The sequence below is a fragment of the Notolabrus celidotus genome, chromosome 16 (genome assembly GCF_009762535.1).
Source record: "Notolabrus celidotus isolate fNotCel1 chromosome 16, fNotCel1.pri, whole genome shotgun sequence".
In the NCBI taxonomy this organism is placed as follows: domain Eukaryota; kingdom Metazoa; phylum Chordata; class Actinopteri; order Labriformes; family Labridae; genus Notolabrus; species Notolabrus celidotus.
In genome coordinates this window covers 29,023,000-29,041,997 of record NC_048287.1, presented here as the reverse complement: position 1 = coordinate 29,041,997, position 18,998 = coordinate 29,023,000, and the positions used below count along the sequence as shown (strand labels likewise).

The following is an 18,998-nucleotide window of genomic DNA, read 5'->3' as shown; positions in this document are numbered from 1 at the left end:
CCTTGCTGTACCTCCCCCCTCCCTCGCTCTGCCCCTTCGTCACCCCTTGTCCTCCTCCGCCTCCTCCTCCTCCTCCGCTCTTGCCTATTTCGAGCTATGTGGTTAGCTGGGTGTGTTCAGTGGCCAGTTTCAAAATCACTGACCCATTCTCTGTCTAAATTCTCCTTTTTCACCTGGCTCAGCACACCTCCAGCAGCTCCGCCATGCCAAGCAGAGTGTGTATTCATCACACAGGGTACACACACTCTTTGACCCCACTGTTAGCGCAGAGAGTATCAGTCCACTCCCTTTCTCCGTTTCCTCCTAGGCGAGCCCCTGCCCTGATCTATTTCTGTGTGTTGTGGCTAGCAGGGTGTGTGTGCGTTTGTGGCCCTGCCCAGTAAAATACAGACTTTTCGAGGAAGTCAGCAATATAATATGGCCGCTTTATTGTAATTACAAGGTTCCCCTTTTGGAAATAGCGCACAGAGAGAGCTTCCCACAGGCACTTGCTGAGTCTGTCTCCCAGAGCCAATGCCATCTCCTGTTATCCTTCTGTAGGAGGCCTTGTCTTTGTCTCATCCATCCTTGAAGTCTCTCTTTCTTGCATTGACCTAGATGTGGCCAAAACAGGCGGCTCGATCAGCTGGAAACCAGTCACCCTTTGACATTACAGCCAGTAAAGATTCCAGTGCCGTCTGACTGGGTGGATTGTTAGAAATCAGACCAGTGGGTGGCCACGTCTGATGGAGCTTCCCTTTGGGGAAACCTTATGGTCTTGTGGTTCTTATATCCCTTAAATTACTGCCCGGCAAATTATAAGGTGTTATTAATTCAAATATGGCTGACATTGGGGCTTAATTGTGTAATTTAAGGGTTTAAATAAACCTGTGAAACAGATTTCTTGTGCACTAGACAAGTGGAAGCACCTGCCTTTGATGTCAGGGATATCTCACCCCATGGCACCATTTTGGCAGCCTCACCTCTCAGCAAAGTGGTCAAGATGTGTCTGTTTCTGGATGATGAAGTCAGCTGCTGGCAGGGGCATACATGCAATTCCTGTGTGTTGGAATTTGTGGTACCTCGATAATGTGGATACTCAGCAGTTTAAGGGGATAAACTGCAGCTTAGGGCAGGGTTGCTTTATGTTGCATTTGGTTTAGGGTGTGGACTCTCAGTATGAAAGAACTGCAGACTGGAACTATTTCTTTAGCTAAATGTTTCCATTCTTCATGCTGTAATAGAAAAAATAGAGATGCAGTGTCACCAGAATAAACTCAGCACTGTAATATGGTGATGCTATAAAGTGTAATTTTTTCTCAGCTGGAATGACAAATCAAACATTTTCTGCTAAACATATGTTTGCTGTTCTAGTTCAACAAAGTTCCCCTTCCATTTAAAGCTGTCTAGCACGGGTTTGATGATTACTTTAGTAGAAGGCCTTCAGCTCCAGCTTTAAACCTTACAGGTACTTTTAAAACATTTCAAATCTGTGGAGCTGCAGTGCAATAAAAAAAGGCATTTTTGTTTGAACAGCTGCCTCAGTGCAACCATAGCTTTATACTTTTTTTCTGCATGACAAAAAAACACTCTTGTGCATCTTTTTTTTTAATCTCCTAGCTTGCACTTCTAACTCCAAACACCTGGATGCAGAGATGTTCTTCATCTCTTCAAATCACCCAGAGGGACTCACAGCACAACAAAGCAAATGGAAGCCAGCCTCAGGATCAGAGTAAAACAAGTAGGCACCTGCTCAAACACCTGTCATGAACCTGCTTTAAGAGAGACACACATACAACCCAGTCTGAGTGTCAGAACAAAGAGGAGTGTGTGAAAGCAAAGATGACACTGTGGTTAGATTAAAGCAAAAGTACTACAACTGGACGCTTTACATAGTGACATTAAATAATGACATAAAAGCACCGTTTTGTAAATCTGCCACATGTGTCCACATCTGACTTTTTTCAGAGTTATAAGATTGTTAAAACTAAATGAGTCACCAGAGGGAATCCACTCTTTAGAGCTGACACTTCTGAGGTTTACCAGTGTTTTGGAACTCCTCACAAGACAAGGCATTTCAAATGTATTTATAAACCACCGTTTATACACATGGACAACACATCGACAGCTCTGAGGCCTCTCCGACATGTGCTCTGAATTTTCTACAAGTTTTCAGGAGCTTTTCCCAATTCACAAGTAAGTTTGGGGAGGAGTCCACGGGGGGGATGACATCGAAAACATGCTGCGGAAGCCACAGTTTAGTGTTTACAACACGATGGTGGATGAAGCAACAGAGATCTACACTATGATGACAGTTTGGGCATTTTTATTAATGCTACAGCTGGGCAGACATCTCCACTGTTCTCATCTTGAAAATGATTGTCCTTTCTCAGTCTCTGATGTCTCTACCCATCCTGTTACATGGAGCTTGTTTGCAACATATGCATGATATAAACATTGTCACCCTTGTATACTTGCTCATGGTGAATTTTCTGGAACATTTCCTGCTGCATTCTAGCATCAGCTCACTTGACTTCTTGTGGAAATTTTACATGGGGGACAGGAGAAAGTCAGGGTGAACATTTTGGCTGTTTGCATTCACACATGCAGCTCATTCTGATGTATGATTAGAGCCCATACACCTGAAATAGGCATATCATGAAGTCAAGTATTCACATATTCTTCATCAAGATGACCACTGTGATTTGAAAACTGGATACAAATTCCTGATTTTTCTGTAACAGGCAGACAACAACACTATAAAAGACACATTTTTGACTTTTGACTTCTTGTCAAGTCCCAGATGAAATAATTGATGCGACAGAAGTGGTGAGTACAACCATTGAATATGAATCCTCAAGTATAAGTGGATAAACATTGTACATACACACATGTGGCAAGTATAGGACAAACACATACCACAGATGTCTCTTGGGGTGTCTCTTTTTACAACTTGTGGCATCTACTTTCAGCTCAGGGAGGCTCGGTCCACGCTGTCTGTCCTCAAAAAAAAAAAACACCCAATCCACTGTGTTCAGGAGGCCAAAATATAAAACCAGAGCTGCCGCAGTGAGAGAGCGTTTCCTGGACTATCTAATTTAGTACAGAAAACATTGCAGTGAAAAAGTCTAGTTACAGTGTGTACAGAAAGAACTAGGTGAATGACAAATGGGGGAGCAAGTATTTAGTTTGTCCCTTAAGCCAGACTTTCAGGTGTCCTGCTGCTTTTTGAAATCTTCTATCGTTCCTTCAAAGACGTATTTCCTCATCTTGGAACATGATTCTATATATTCCCTTTGGTTTCATATAGTAATATATAGGTACAAAACTGCCCAAGCACTGTTTTCTGTGCGACTTCTGATGGATAATTGCTGGATGCAGCAGCTTGGTTCATGGTTTCAGAGAATGATCACACAGCGGCTGCTCCTTCTCATTCTGCATTCACCAAAGCTCTCCCCTGTAGTTCTGCTGCACTGAAGCTTAAACATGGCCATACATCATAACTTCAGCGTGCCCCTTTTCTCTTTCATTGGATTTTAGTATCCAGTAGACATTTATTCTGGGGAACAAAGGTGGAGCTCAGCATCTTAAGAGCCCATGGGTTAACACAATTGCTCAATTTGTGGTAAGAAAAAGCACTGGTAGAAACTTTTACAAAGGCTCATGGGATATATTCATAGAAAAGTTCTAGAGTTCAAACTCAAAACTATCAATATATTAAATCAAATGATTAGAGTTAAACAGTAAAGTTACTGTGATTAAAACAAAACATCTGTATATCCCATAACTTTGAAACCAAGTGACAAATCTGAAGTTCCTCAAGGTTCCACTTGAGGCCAGCTGCAGAAGTCAAGGAAGCCATATTAGGCCCCGTGTTAAAATGCCCATTTCTACAGCAGAATTTAAAATGTTCCCAGCATGAGTTGACAGACAGGTGGGTTGTAGTTGTTTGACAGGAGGCTAAAAGCCCACCTAATCTCCACCTCTTTTCCAATTTCCAAGTTGATTAAAAGTTAGGTTGAGTTAGCATTTCCAAAATCCTGACCATATCATCATGTTTGCTTCAGAACTTCTCATCAGGAACCGATGGGTGGTGTCACAGGGACTACGTTGATGTTTTATACAGTGGATGAATTAAACTTATCATCAAACAATACGTCTGAATTGGCGCAATCAAACAGATATAACATACTGTTACAACTGCTCCATACTCCATGCTCCCAATCCCCAAAATAATAGGACTCAGTATGTTATCTTTTTTTTTAAATCTTCACTTGGAAACAGTGAAAAGACGTTATATTTATTGTTATAACTGTAATGCTTTTTAATTCAATGTTAGGTTTTGGAAAACAATTCATTTTTTATTTTCATTTTTTCAGTCTACTTCTAATGAGCACTTTAAAAGAATGATAGTAAGAAGTGTTATCTTGGAAATTCCACCGAATGCACACACAACCCCCCCCCCCCCCCTGCTTCCCCCTCAGAAAATCAGACAGACTTTGGTGGGAAGAAATGAAGGGTAGTGAGAAAGAGTGAGTGATATAAAGCATCAGGGGATAATTATGGTTAATTACTACTCTCTGGAGACTGCATTCAAAGAAAGTGACTAACTACGGGCTGTGTGACTGTAGGAACTTTTACGAGGCAGACGGCTGGCACGGGGCAGAACTTAGCAAAGTAGAAGATGCTGTTGAGTGTTTACGACAGGTATGGATATGAAAGCCACTTTGAAATTATGAAAGGAATGTCTCGTTGAGATTACTACTGAAGACGATTTAAAGTTTATCATGCTGTTATCTTTCTGTGGCAGACACTTCACCTTGTTTTTGCAAAAAGCATGATGTTCATACTAGAACTTCAGTTATTCTGTAGCATATGAAGTTGATAGATACAGTGAAAAGACAGAATATCTCAATTGTGGATAAGATAATTAAAATAGCTGTTCATATATTCTTCATCAGTGAAGCTCAAAGTGTTCACTTATTGTTCACAGTATAAGGTGATGTTGAAATTCAGGCCAGTATCTTCTAAAACAGCTTTTAGTGCCTTTTGAATTTTCACATTTTGCTTGATTATGAATGAACATGGCCACAAGTTTGTTGTGAAAGCCACACACACCACCCTGCTGCTGTAAACAATCACTATCAAACCAGATAAGTATTTATCAATACCTTCTCATATTAACCCTGCTTATGTTCTTTACATTTGGGAGGGCTCACCTAGGAAGGGAAATATGTCCACATTAAGACAAGAAGTTGTATTGTTGCTCTGTGTTGATGATCTTTTAGTTTATTTGTATGATCAACAGTGTTTTCCTTCTTACTGCTATTTCTCAACTGACAAATAATACATTTGGATAAAATTGTCAAATTTCCAGAGCAGCACCTGGGCTTAGGAAAGCAAGTCTTCTCTTTTGGAGTCAGACCTCAAAGAAGAGTGCATTATGCCTGTCCTATCTTCCACCAAAATGGGTCCATTGCCTGAGAGGTGAAGGGATGTGGTGCGCTACAGTGCGGAAGGTAAAGACAGAGGTTTTGGCTGAGTGACCCCAGGAGTGTTGGGGGACACACACTACTTATTTAAACCTGAGTGCTGCTTCATTCTTTGACTTTTAGCATGGACAGGGGAAAAAAACAGTGATAGCTACCCTAGTCCGTTGTTGTTCACTAAGAGCTGAAAAAAAAAGTCTCCTTTTTGTCAAAGTCTCCGTTCCTCTCCTGAAGGTATAAAGCAGTCATCTTTGTAGTTATATTTTCAAAATTGTGGTTTTTGTCATGGAAATGTTGGACAGAAGAAATGTCTCTTTTCTCTTTATTTCTATGTATTAACTGATACACATTGATTATTAGGCCAACTTTCAGTGCTTAGCTCTTGACCACCATAACAGTCAGATTGTTTGCACATCTGCATTAAACTTAATCATTATAGACTTTCAAACATGTTGTTTTTCTGATCAAAACGGTAAGTCCAAAAATGTTTTCAAAGCAAGAGAGAGAGGGATTGATTAGCAATAAAGGTTGACTTATACTTTACTTGAAAAGTTCCTCATACATTACACAGTAATTATAAAAAATGTTTTCTCATGTCTGCTTTGTCTCTCTTTTCTCTCTCCCTTCCTCCCTTAATGCGCACCTGAGCTGAGGCTGCAAAACAAGGCCACGTGGAACTATCCAATCAGAACGAGAGAAGCGCTCCTTAGCTTGCTGAGAGGGGCGTGGTTAAAGGCGCGGACAGAAGCCTGATTGGCTTGCGGAACACTCACTCTTCTGTGCTGGCTCAGTTTGGTGCGCATTGTTGCAGTATCCATTTACCTGAACTGTAGGTTTAGCTTTACAAAGCCAACCTTATTCGTGCTGCTGAATTAAAGAAGAAACAGTGCGAAGTACTAAAGGTAAAGAAAAATACTCTGATGATCAGATTTTGATTTCTTTTCTTTTTAACTAAAACACAGGGATGAGGGATCGCCGTGGTTCAGTGTGCAACATTAAAGCACTAACTCACGTTTCAAAAGAAAGACGCCATTGTGGAGTGTGTGAGCTGAAATATTTGCATTAGCCTATCATTAAAAACGTTCAGTCACTCTCAGACGCTCCTCCGTGCACGTGGATCTACGTGCGCAGAGGGCATAATTACGCACGCCCTCTCGCTCCCTCTCCCTCTCCTCCGTTAGCTCTCTCTCTCTCTCCGCACACACACACTCTCACTCTTCGTGGGAGTAAGTGTGTAAGTAAAGAACCAAAGAGGGAAAGAGAGAGAGAGAAGAGAGAGAGAGCGTGATTCCAGGTCTCTCTCTGCTGCTCTCTCCACTTTGGGTACTTGTACCCAGTCTGACTCAATGGGGCTCTAGCACTAAGGGGTTAAACGTTAAAATAAAAGATATTTATTCACCCCAAACCCCTTAAGTGTTAAGGTTTTGTACATCAACAGAGATAGACATAGGTAACTCTTTCGGGAGAGAGGTAGAAACGTCTCCAGAGGCGTGCCTTTTTGTCTGTAGCCTCACAGAAGGTTCAGTCGGGTCCCTCTCGTCGGCTGGCTTTCTGTGAGAGGATAACTTCCACCATATCCTACATTTACAGCTCAACCAGGCTGGCAAACTACTGCAACACTATGGATACTGGAGATTCTCCCTACCGGAAGAAAAGGAGACCTTGGCGCATGGACTTCTCATCCTTCGCCTTGGTTACCGTGGCGCTCGCCGTGTGCCAAACGGCCGTGGTTCGTGCAGGTAAGATATTTCCTCTTTGTATTAGCTGTGAGACTTAGTGTGAGCTTGAAACGTTAGTTGGTCTGAGTATTTGGCCACATTTACATTTCTTTTTCGTTTCAAACGTCTTCATCCTTCGTAAATCTACCTGGATTCAGCGTGCATGAATGATGTGCAACTCATCCATTATCGGACACTTACGCACCTGACATGCATCTCTGCATTTTCCTACAGAAATGTCACGATTACCCAAGAGCAATAAACCTCGCAGTATGTTTGAATAGTTTTTAGGATGACACCTGCCATCTTAATTGTTTATTTCAGCTTTCTGCTCTCAGTCCAATTCCCAAAGCATTCTTGTGCGACTAGTGGTTTTTTTCCTGGATCTCAAAGGCCTTATAGGACTTAAAACTTCCTGATAAAATTGTGCGTCTGCTAATGGACCTGGGAAATTAAGGAGATTATAGGAGCTTCATCTGTAACAGCCCACCTCTTAAAAACTAACGCAGGAAATGAAGACACCAGAGCCGTCTCTCTGGTATGTGTGCTGTATTGAACAGGTTGTTTTGCCTCTAAGGGAGCGACAAATTCGCCAACCTTGTATCCTGTCTGATAAATGGTGCAGCATACGGGGCTTTCAATTGATAGTCACTAACATGACGCCTATAATTATGTTTCCAACAGTTGTTTTCCTTCTTTGTACATCATTTTCTGGGCTCCGTGCCTCTCTTGGTGTGCATGCGGCTTGCTGACAGGTGTCATCCCAACAAGTGTAGGATTGCCACATAGCTCAGATTTCAGTCATACAGGTGCTTGGACTTCAGTTTCAGCATGTAGAACAACTCGAAGTTTTATTTTCCTTTTTCTGTTTCTTTGAACTCAATTTATCTGCCAAGAATTCAGTTCTGGGGAAACAGCGCTCATCTTGATCACTTCTGTGCCCCCTGTCCCATCCAAAGGGGGGCATGGGATAGGACGGTGCAAAGAGCAGCATATGAGCTGTTACTAGGATTGTGTCATGTATTACAACTAAATACTGGCTGTAGATAGATACACTTGGCTGTGGATACGGGCTGCTATCAGGACCTGTGTGAGGTTGGTGTTTACCAGCTCAACCTGAGCACCAGTTCATCCATCACTGTCCGGGGAGGAGGGGTCTCTGCGTCCAGTTTAGAGGACGTGACTAGAAGCTGAGTTGATTTCATCAGGCTGTGTTGGTTTTAGTTTCAAAGCTACAAAGATGAGTTCATTCAGATCAGGATTTAGTATTTTTTTAATCTTCCAAAAACAATGCTACTGTGAGGTTTGTGGTTCTACCCTCACTCCTGGCGATAGCTAAGTTGGTCCAAAGGAATGATCTGTATGCGCTGCAGTTCCCTGATGAACCGCTAGTGGTCTTGAGTTATTTTTAACAACACAGAGAGCCCATTGATTCACCTGAGTCCAGATCAGTTCAGAGTATCACTGAGGACTTTGATGGAGAATGGCACGCGACACATTATTATGAAGATAAAACAAACAGAATGTCTGTTAACTGTTGATCTTTAAATAAGATGTGATGTGGCGTTTTAATACACCCTTCGAATAAAAAATGTTGACCTGAAGCTGGTTGGATTGTTTTATTGGTTGGAAATGTATTTATTTATTTATTTATTTATTGTAGGGGAATGACTGGCTTCAGTGAGACTCATCATGCAGATGTTGATCAGATACCCCCAATAGGTTTTTAGTTTTTTTGAGAAATAAACTTATTTCAGAAGTTTAGGTGAACATGTTGATCAATGGCTCTTTATTCTTTGTCTGGATAACTTGTGAAGACAGCTTAAAGCTGCTGTGAGGAACTTTTGTTTTGTATCGATTCTGGCGCCCCCCTTGTGGACAAAGTGATACCTCTTATTTCTTGTCCTATACATGCAAAAGTAGTGTTTTCAACAAAACCTCATCCTGTTGTCTTTTAACAGTCAACTTTATCAGGCAATGTGATTATTTTCCATGAAAACAGTCAAATAAAGGCTGTTTCTGAAGCAAGATGTTCATCATCTGGTCTGAAACCTACCCCCTCAGGGCGGTTTCAGACATTAAAAATTACAACAGAGAAGGTGCCAGTGTTGCTGCTGATGGACTTGTTTGCTATTGAAGGTTATTAAGAGGCATCAGTATCATTTTCAGTCTGTTTCTCAGCCAGTTCAAAACTCCTCACAGGGCCTTTAAAGACCAAGGAGGCTGTTGTAACATAAATTGCCCTCCTTCAGTGTATTCTTTGGCCCCGTTTCCAATTTCAGATTGCGAGAGGCGATTTCACCTTCCCGTCGTCTCCCGTGTGTATTTTGGAGGCGGAAGCCCGAGACATTTTTGCCTGTTATGAATAGGTTATTATGCGGCGGAGCAGCTCGGTCGCAGAGGTTTGGGAGTGAAAGCGTCCAGTGTGTCCGTGTCTATGTGCGCTTTGTACAGTCCTGTGTGTGTATACGCGTCTGTAAGCTATGGATGTGTTTTTTTCACCAGGTCAGGGTGTGGAAATGTATGCAACATCCATGTGAATGTGTCTCTGTGTGTTCATTTCGACCAGGTCTGAATTTTTACCCTAAATTATGCCAATAGAAGCTGTGCGCGCGGAAGAGTTAATTTGCATGTTGAAAACTTATTTTTAATCATGATACCCTCTGATAAAGTCAGGACCAGTGCGCGCGCGCAGTGCGTCCGTTCAGTGCGCGCCCCAGAGTGCGCAGTGTGGTGCAGCAGCAGATGTTAGTGTAAACTATAACAGCGCCACACCCAGGCAGTGAAAGACCGATTTAGAGAAGAAAGTGGTCAGAATCTTTCATGTTTATTCTGTCTTCTCTGGGAGAATGCAGACTGGAGAAAAAGAAGGCGGGATGGAGAGGCACAGTCTTCAGAGAGCAGCAGGCCCTGAGAGGCATGAAAGACCAGTTTGTTCAGAGGAGGAGAAATCAGAGGGCAATATTTTCTTGACATGGATGTTCCTCAACCTCATTTCAAAGCAGAGCCACCTCAAAGGGCACTCTGTCTCAGTCTAAACATAACGTCTCTCTCTCTCTCTCTCTCTCTCTCTCTCTCTCTCTCTCTCTCTCTCTCTCTCTCTCTCTCTCTGCATGTGAATAGACTCCTGTGTGGTGGCACAGCAGTGTGTTGTATTTATGTGACTCAATCTGACAGCTTTGGCTTACTCCTTTGATTGAACTCCCCTTTGTTATTTCTTCATTGGACTTTGTGGCAATCCGTATCCATATCCTCTGATTCTCTATTAGCAACATCCCCTACTCCAGGCTGATTTGTAGCTGTGATCATTTTTTACCCGCTGTTGGTTTGTCAGGTGCCTTGTCCCCATGAGACCATACATATCTCATCAGCCATTGTTGTAACACTAAGATGAAGGGTTGGAACAAAGACCAATAAGATTTTACTTCCTATTGGTGCAGTCATCATATTCTTTGTTTGGTTGGAGCTGGCAGACGTCATCGTAACCCATTAATCAACTGCCTTTCCCTGAAAATGTAGGTTTAGTATGTGCAGAAGGTTGTACAGTACCAAGCTGTCACACACGAATGGTCAGCTGCTTTCAGCTGGTTAGAAAAGCCTTTGACCCTTTCTCTCATTCTGCACTAAATTTTGACTTACTTTCTAGGATTGTTCAACCCCTGGTCACAGAGCAACCCTGCACAAAACCTTGAGCAATGTTAGATTGCTGAGTTGGTGGTAAATACACCCTGTTGGCTTAACATTTTATTCTCCACCAGTTCTAAGATGGTTAGCAAACAGCAAAGTTAAATATGTTAAGACAGGTACAGCAAATGTACTAATGTTGAGGCAAACAAGGTTTACTGCCTGCAGAAGTGAACTCTTCTTTCTCAGAGCCACTAATCTTTACTGTTAAAGGGCTACGGTATTTTTTTGGACAGGAAACTGTAACTGAGTGCTAGACACCCTGAATATCAGTCTCAGCAGTCACTCATTGGCCTCGACCACAGATGCTAAATAGCATCATTTGGGTGGAAAGATAAGATCCAGACTGTGGCTGTGAAATGAAAACAAGAGGAGCGGATAAACCTCTCTGAGGCCTTGTTCCAAACCATGACATCCCCTCACACCCCAAGCTTGTAGAAGTCTTTCTCAGATAAAAGCCTGTAATCCCTGCAGACTAAAGGGAACAAAGTGGATAGGAGATAGTACTTTCTTCTTTTCTGGTTTCACAGGTGATGATTTAGTGGTTTGTGTGTGCGTGTGTGTGTGTGTGTGTGTGTGTGTGTGGATAGTTATGGGATGTTCCTTCAGAGCTTTCTGTTTCAGCAGAAGATGTACAAGGACGACAGGAGAGTGAGCCAACTTTATAATGATAGACTGTCTGTAAAGGATGCTATTCCTAGTCACTGTTATTTTGCTGCTTCTAGGAAGTCAGCGCAGGAGGGCGCGGGGGACAGCTGTGGGCTTTTATATGTAATGTTAACGTGCATCTCTTTCAAAGACATTAATACAGCCGGCACATGTGGAAATGCTTCTTAAACCTGCTGTTTGCACGCACTGGAATGAGCTACAGTCCCTTATTTATTAGAAGACAAATGATGGGTTGAAATGGAGAAATCAAATGATGTTCCCTTATTGATGGCATTACAGCACCTTCCTCCACCCTGCAGTTTTATAACGTATCTGAGTTGGCTTAATGTGGTAAACCCCAATTATCTAATAATACAAGTAACATACAATATTTACTTCCCATTTCTTCTGCCTCATTATTTCTGATTGGGCTCAATGTATCCCAGCATGCTTTTGGACAGAGAAAACCCTAAAGAGATATCACATGAGTAAACAGGAAATAAAGTATAAATGCATTTGTCGACAAATGTGTATGAAGATAACCTGATGTACACTTCCTTAATTAACCTTGAGATATGGATTCATTATTTGCTTTCCCAGATGCAAAGGAAATAAAGAAGTAGTGTTGACAGCATTAGTGCAGAAACAAAAATAGCATAGTTTTCATGCATTTTCTTTAGCATTCATCCAGAAATACGACGAGTTTGATTTAAGATTTGTTTTATTTGCTTTGGAGAGCATTTAAGAAACATCCAGACTCAGTATTTCACAATCAGTGGATGTCCTTCTGCACGTGTTCTGCAGTGCATCTCTTTAGGAGTGCTCTCCAACTGAATTATACTAATAAAGATCTGCTGAATGTAGGTTATATTTCTGATGTGGGGATTTCCACACCGAGGAGGTGTTTCTTTAGGCAGTAATGATGATCATTATGTAATGCAGGCCCACTGCTGTTACACTTTATTATAAGTCTGGCTTGTTACCTCTGCCTTGGATCCAAAGTAAATGTAGGTATTCAGATACCACTAGTCACAGTTTTTAAGTCTGTTAGGTTTTTCTATAAAAAATATTGTTGGTTCATTGCACCGTCCAAAGTGTAACTTTGCTTAACTGTTAAGTAGACCAACACATTGTTGAATGGAGATCAGGCAAGTGCATCTTTTGGGTTCATGCATGTGGTAAAAAACATTCTGACCCCTTTCTTAAATTAGTTTGGTTTTTAATCATAGGCTGTTATCTTGTCTAAAATGACAGGCAGTCTAACCAGTAGTCAGGGTGAAGGTTATGATTATTTGCAGTGTTTTGCAATAAAAATGGACAAGTTTGTGGAAACTCGACAATCAGCAGTTTCAGATAATCTTCTCAGCAGTTTAATTTAATATTGATTGAACTTGAATAAAGTAGCAGGCTGGGAAATAGTAAAAGCTATGAGTGCCTCTTTGTGTTAGAGCTGGACGCTTTGTCAATGAAGTACAGTCAGAGCTGAGATGTGGAGTTGGACCTGTTCAGCACAGCTGCATCAGTGCACCATCTCAGTCCCATGTGATAGTACATTAAAGGGAATCACTCTGTCCCCTGCTTGGGGCCCTGTGGTTTAATGTAGGCCTTGTGGTGTCAGTATCCACCCTCAGGTCCAAACTGAGACTGTGGCCTCCAGCCCTGAAACCACACGAGGCTCCAGCACGATACACGTTGGCAGCATCAGTGCAGCACACACACTGGCACAGACCACAATTACAGTACGGCACACGGGGGACAGTAGAGGACTTGGGCATGTGCTGGCTGCAGCCTCTGAGTGGAGGGAATGATGAACCCACATAAAAATGCGACACAGTTAATGTTAGCACTGCCCTGTAGTGACGAATAAACCACCTCGGCTGTGGGATTTATTTTCACCCATACTGAAGGGTTATTATAGTTGTTAAAAGCTTGTTAGTAGCAAAAATAATACTCATGTCATAATGAAGCATTTGACCTGATTATGAAGGATTGTGCTTTCAATGTAAACCAGTTCTGGATATCAGGGATGCTTAAAGCTCCAGTGAGGAGCTTTTATGTGGTTATGAAACAGACTGATTTAAAAAGTGATGCTTTTTTGTGACCTACAAATGAAAAGAAGACCATCAGCAACAAAACAGACAGTTGTCATTTAATGTGGTGGTGTCAGAACAGACGGCAGCAAAACGCAGTCATTTGACTGTGTTGTTAATCTCACAGAGTACCAAATCTCTGTCTCCTTGTTGTGTAGTCCTTCTGTGAGCAAAGGCCTATAAATGCATGAATGCATCACATAGCTCTGTTTGCATGCTGAGCCTGACTTGAATTATTTTACTGAGTTTATAAAATTAAGTTTGTGGCAAGGCAAACATTGTATCACTCATCCCTTAATGGTTTGAGTGATGAGTGAATGCACAAGTTGTGTTTGACCTGTAAATGTTCTTTTTAAACAGTTTGATCCTCTTGAATTCCCAGATATATATGTCATATATAACTGTTATTTTTAGATGTCACTGAGTTGTTGTCGTTCTCATTCATTTACTCTAAACTCCTCAAACTTCCTCTAATGTTGTTCAGGGAATTCAGTGCAATGTGATGCCAGGATCATCTCACTGTCATTCATAGGAGTATTCATATTCATAAGAGTGTTTTCTTTCCAATGTTGTGCAGCTGGCCAGGCACTGTCACCTGCTGTGACATCTCCTTGATTATAAACACAAACCAAGCCTTCATTTATACAACATAAACAATGTAAAGTCTAATAACCCCCTTTTTACAGCATGGGTACTCATAATGGATATTCTGTCTGTGTACAGAAGGCATTATAAATAAATCGTAACTATAGAGCACACAGTTGAAAATTATAACCTGCAGCAGCTCATATGTCTAACCATCGTGGTCAGCTGGGTGGATAGACACAGCTGGTGATTTAGAAACAACTGGAGCTTAGTTTAACCTTTTCCAAAGATGGAATTACTTTTGCATATTTCACTTTTGATCTTCTCAGATTTTTTTCTCATCAATGACCCACAAATTTTACCATCTTTTATTATACTTGAGAATGCAGAGAGACATTTTCATTATTGAGATATTGAATGTGTGTACCGATGAATATGTGTGTGTTTATCTTTGGTCAATATAGCATGTCCCCCCTGCTCTGTGTGTCTGACAATGTGGTCGTTGTGTAAAGGTGAGAGGTGAGGGGTCAACGTGTCAGCTGTAGTGTGTGTCTGGTATTTGGCACAGCTTTACCAAAGAAGGACAAGGCACATGTATACACACACACATACACACACTGATATGCACACACAGAAATAGTTAGACAGAGCATCAAACTCAGAAGTCTCTGAAGTAGACAAGTCTGCAGAGACAGTATGGCCCAAGGCCCTGAGGGTAGTTTAGATGGCTTTGTGTGTGCATGCAATATGAATAGATTTCAGCTTTTACCATATGTACAGTTGTCAGTCATGCTTATGCTTTTATTACCTTTTTCTTTTGAATTTCCATCTTGAGTGACCTCTGTTGTCCCTCCTAACTTGCTGGGATACACTCCCATCTAAAGAAAAATAGGTTCTAAAAACAGACTGTTTAATAGACTATATACAGAAAGTATTGATCCTAAATTTCCCTTCACGTGAATCCTTTTAATCAGTTTATTTCATCCTGTGATGTTATTTAACATTTCATTATGATTTGGGCTTTATCAGAAGGAACTTTGTTATTTTACTGTTGTGTGCATGGAGTCATATCTGTGCCCAGCTGCTTTGTGGTCAGACAAAATAGGTGTCTGTGTGTGTGTGTCTTGATGTGTGTATGTGTGTTCTGTCAGTCTCATCATTTGTTAGCGGACAGAATATACAGACTCTGCTTAATGGTCACTTGTAAAGTAAGCATTAGCATATTGTCTCTTACTCCTGTAAGCGTGTCTGTTTGCATAGAGTGTGTACATATAAACAAACGTGTGTGTGCATGTGTGTGCACAGTGTGGTTCTAGCTCTTCAACAGACTTTGCCTGTACTCAGTTTTTTGTGCTGGCTGCCACAAAGTTCATTAAATCTATTTTAGCTCCATCTAGTGGCAGGTGAGGGGAACTGCAGTTAAAGTTATTGAAGGTTTTTCTTCTCATATCATTTTTTTAGTGTGACTGCCAGCTCTGCAGCTCTGGTGTCACATATGTTTTCCATCAAGTGGTTTTAAGCTGGTGGTCTGAATGTTTGGTCAGTTGTGGGTCTTCTGGCTGAGTGGGTTACAGTATAACAATAACAGGATTGTTTCACTTCTCAGACACCTGTTGGAAAATATTCATTCTACTGTAAAGTGATACATCATACAGCTCACCCTCATATCATTATATGAGATTATTTTCACACTATCTTCAGTGATATATAAACCACCTTAATGGAAGGATTAACCACTTAGGCTGATTGGACTCAGAATAGACTCCCTGGGAAATAATTTGAGGTTGCACAAAAACAAGTCTTTGCATCTGAAGTTCTAAAAAATAATGTATTTCTGAGATTTCTGGATTTTATTTTGCTTTCTATATATTTTGCACACTGAAGATACTTCTATAAACATTCCAGGTTAATAGTTTCAGACTTAGATACACACTTAATGTGGCAATCTCAGTGGTCAATGTTAAAAAGACTGTCATTACAAAGACTATGATGATTCTCTCATTTTTGGAACAATTTAAGATTCAATTAATTTTAATTTGCAACATTAAGTTCATTTTGAGTCACAACATACATGTTAATGAAAATTGGCATTTTTAATTCAGTTTATCTGTCAGTATTGATAACTGCACAGAGTGCTGTAATCTGTAGTTACAGCACTGACAGTAACTGCCCTCTCCTGCCTCGAGCCCCGCTTCCTCTCTTAATGATATTTGTAATTGGCTTGCATTAACATCAAAGACTTGCAGCCATCTGTGAGCTCTTATAAGAAACACGGATGGAGCCGGAAGAGCAGGAAGAGAGAAAGTAAAGAGCCCCCTGGCTTTCTGTTTTTCTACCCTGTCTAGTTTCATATTTGGCACTCCTCGTCTCAAGAGGAGTAATGGTCCAGTTTTCACTGCCCGGGCTGTGTGAGTGTGTACCTCTGTGGAGCCGTGTGTTGTTTTTGAGGGTGTGTTTTTGTCGTGATTGTGGTCCTCCAGGCAGGAAGGGCCCCGGCTGCAGATGTGAGCCGGGCAGGCAGCGGGGAACAGAGCGGCACATTGTACTGGGTGTACTGGGGGAGTGCGGGCTGCAATCTGATCCAGTATCCTGCCATCACAGAACCACGCTGTCTACTGTCACTGCCTGACCCCCAAACACACACACACTCAAACACACACCCTTCCTTCTTTCATACCTCCCTCTCTCTCTCTCATTCCCAGCATTCCTGTGCAGATCTGTAAAAGTCTAGAAAAGTATGGGGGGAATATTCATTGCTTTTATTGCTCCTCTAGTCTTAAAAAGTTAGAATAGCACACAAAGTCTGGAAAATAATCCACTTTACTGCTTTTTTTCCCTCTTTTAGAAATCATAACATGTTATCTTCTGACTAACTTATGAAAAACAAGAAGTCAAGCCTGGCTGTAGATGTCTTTAGGAGCATAAGATTTCTGTCTGCACCCTCTTTCTGTATTTGTTGCTTTATCGCCTACTCCATTTGTGTTCTCATTTCTCCCTCCTGTCTGTTGCCACCTCGAAGGAGCTGTTTTTATGGAAGTTCCTGTTTTGAATAGTTAATGTAGCATCACAGTACCAATCAGTCTAACTCCTGATTTCCCTGCTTCATACATCTCTCTCTCTCTCTTTCTTTCTTTCTTTCTTTCTTCCCTCACTTCATTTCTTCGTTTTACTCCTCCTCCTTGTCTTTTTCTCGTTGGTGTAGATTGATGTTAACACACTGGTCTTGACACTCTGAGGCAGTATTAACGCACCATTTGCTCTGTCTGAATAAATATTACCATCTGTGGGCCTGTTTAACAAACTGCTAACTCTGAGACAGTGGGTGTCACCTAAACACAACCACCGCTGATGGGATCAGTGTGAGTTCAGGACAAACACAAGGAGAGTTCACAATGGAGACCAATGTAAAGAGTTTTAAGTACTTTGACATTGGAATGGCTTTATGATGGACAGCTGTGCATCAGGTCAGGATTTTATGCCATTCTTTAGTTATTAAAATGCCATAAAATATTCTAATAGAGTTTCATTAGCACGGATATAATCCTGTTTCCTGTTGTATGGCTGAAACATTCTGTGTCTTTACACCTCACAGCTGCATGCTTCTGTCCCAGTAGGTCATATATTTGGCAAACACTGTTTTGCATTTCATATTTGCTGCATAATTTGTGCTTCAATATATAGATTTTTTAAAGCAGGAGGATATACTAGTTTTTAAAAGAGGCTGTTGAATAAAAAAGAACAGAAATGTAACTTCAGAGCCGACATCACTGGAGGGTTTTGCTGTTTTTCTTTTCGTAATCTGCGGCGTTGTTTAGCTACATAAGTAATGCATCACTCCCACCAAAAGTTTATCACAAGAAGTACCAGAGCAGGGCTGACTGTAAATTAACTTTATTGGATGTAAACAGCAAATCCATCTCTCCGGTGCACCTCAAACACAGGATGGTTAGACAAAACTGAGGAAGGATAACTGAGTTCAGGAAAATTTGCACACTGGGGTTTTTGAAAAACTTTTGATTTATGACTGCCTCACTGCAAAACCTCCAAGACCCAGCAAGAAGGATCTGTCTTTAGTTGACATTATTCTCCCTTGATTCAGGTTCTTCAACTATAATTTAATCATATTAAGTAAGTGCAAGTATGGTCAAATTTGTAGCGTGCAGCAGTGGTGTGTCCAGACTTTTTGACTTGGGTGGCCAAATCATGGGACTACCCCAGTCAAAGAATCACAAGTCTTGCAGGAATGGGAACACACATGCATATTATGTTACATTCTTTTTTACCATGTCTATTTCTGTTAATCTTATGTCCTTTAAAACATTATAAAGATGTTATATTCTTGTTTAAAAGTCATGTACTTTAAAAAGTTAAGCATCTGAGTGGCAACTATTAAGTCTTCTGAACTTCATTCCTCAAGGATCAAATCTGATTTTTGGACATGGCCAATCTGATCCCAATGGGGCCCATGCCTTGAACGCTGTGCCTGGTCACCCCTCTGGACATGCCTTTGCAATGCACAAGTGTCTTTTTGATGATCAAACAAAAATAAGCTTTACATCAGAAACACACAGAGCAACCAGTTTAGATTTTATTTTGAAGGAATTAACAGAGTGCTGCTATTTTAACTCGAAGTGCCATTCTCTTACTACTGCTTTAACAGTACCAGAAAACTGATCTATAACACAACAGCACAAGCTAACTCATTAGAGTAATCAGACTTCTGCCTTTTTATATGATGCGACGATTTCTTCTGTTCAGTGGAATAATTGTATCATGATGTTCATGGCTGCTTTTCACAAAATCAT

At 41.1% G+C, this 18,998-nt stretch overlaps 1 protein-coding gene across 1 annotated transcript in view; it reads left to right on the top strand.

Annotated features, from left to right (window-relative positions):
* Positions 1-18,998, top strand: part of col11a2 (collagen, type XI, alpha 2) — a 69,810-nt gene that overhangs the window by 17,896 nt on the left and 32,916 nt on the right. The window contains exons 6-8 of the mRNA XM_034705718.1: positions 1,600-1,720; positions 5,357-5,498; positions 7,059-7,207. Coding sequence (XP_034561609.1) covers positions 7,090-7,207 — 118 coding nt within the window. The 5' untranslated portion in view covers positions 1,600-1,720; positions 5,357-5,498; positions 7,059-7,089. The remainder of the gene's footprint in view (positions 1-1,599; positions 1,721-5,356; positions 5,499-7,058; positions 7,208-18,998) is intronic.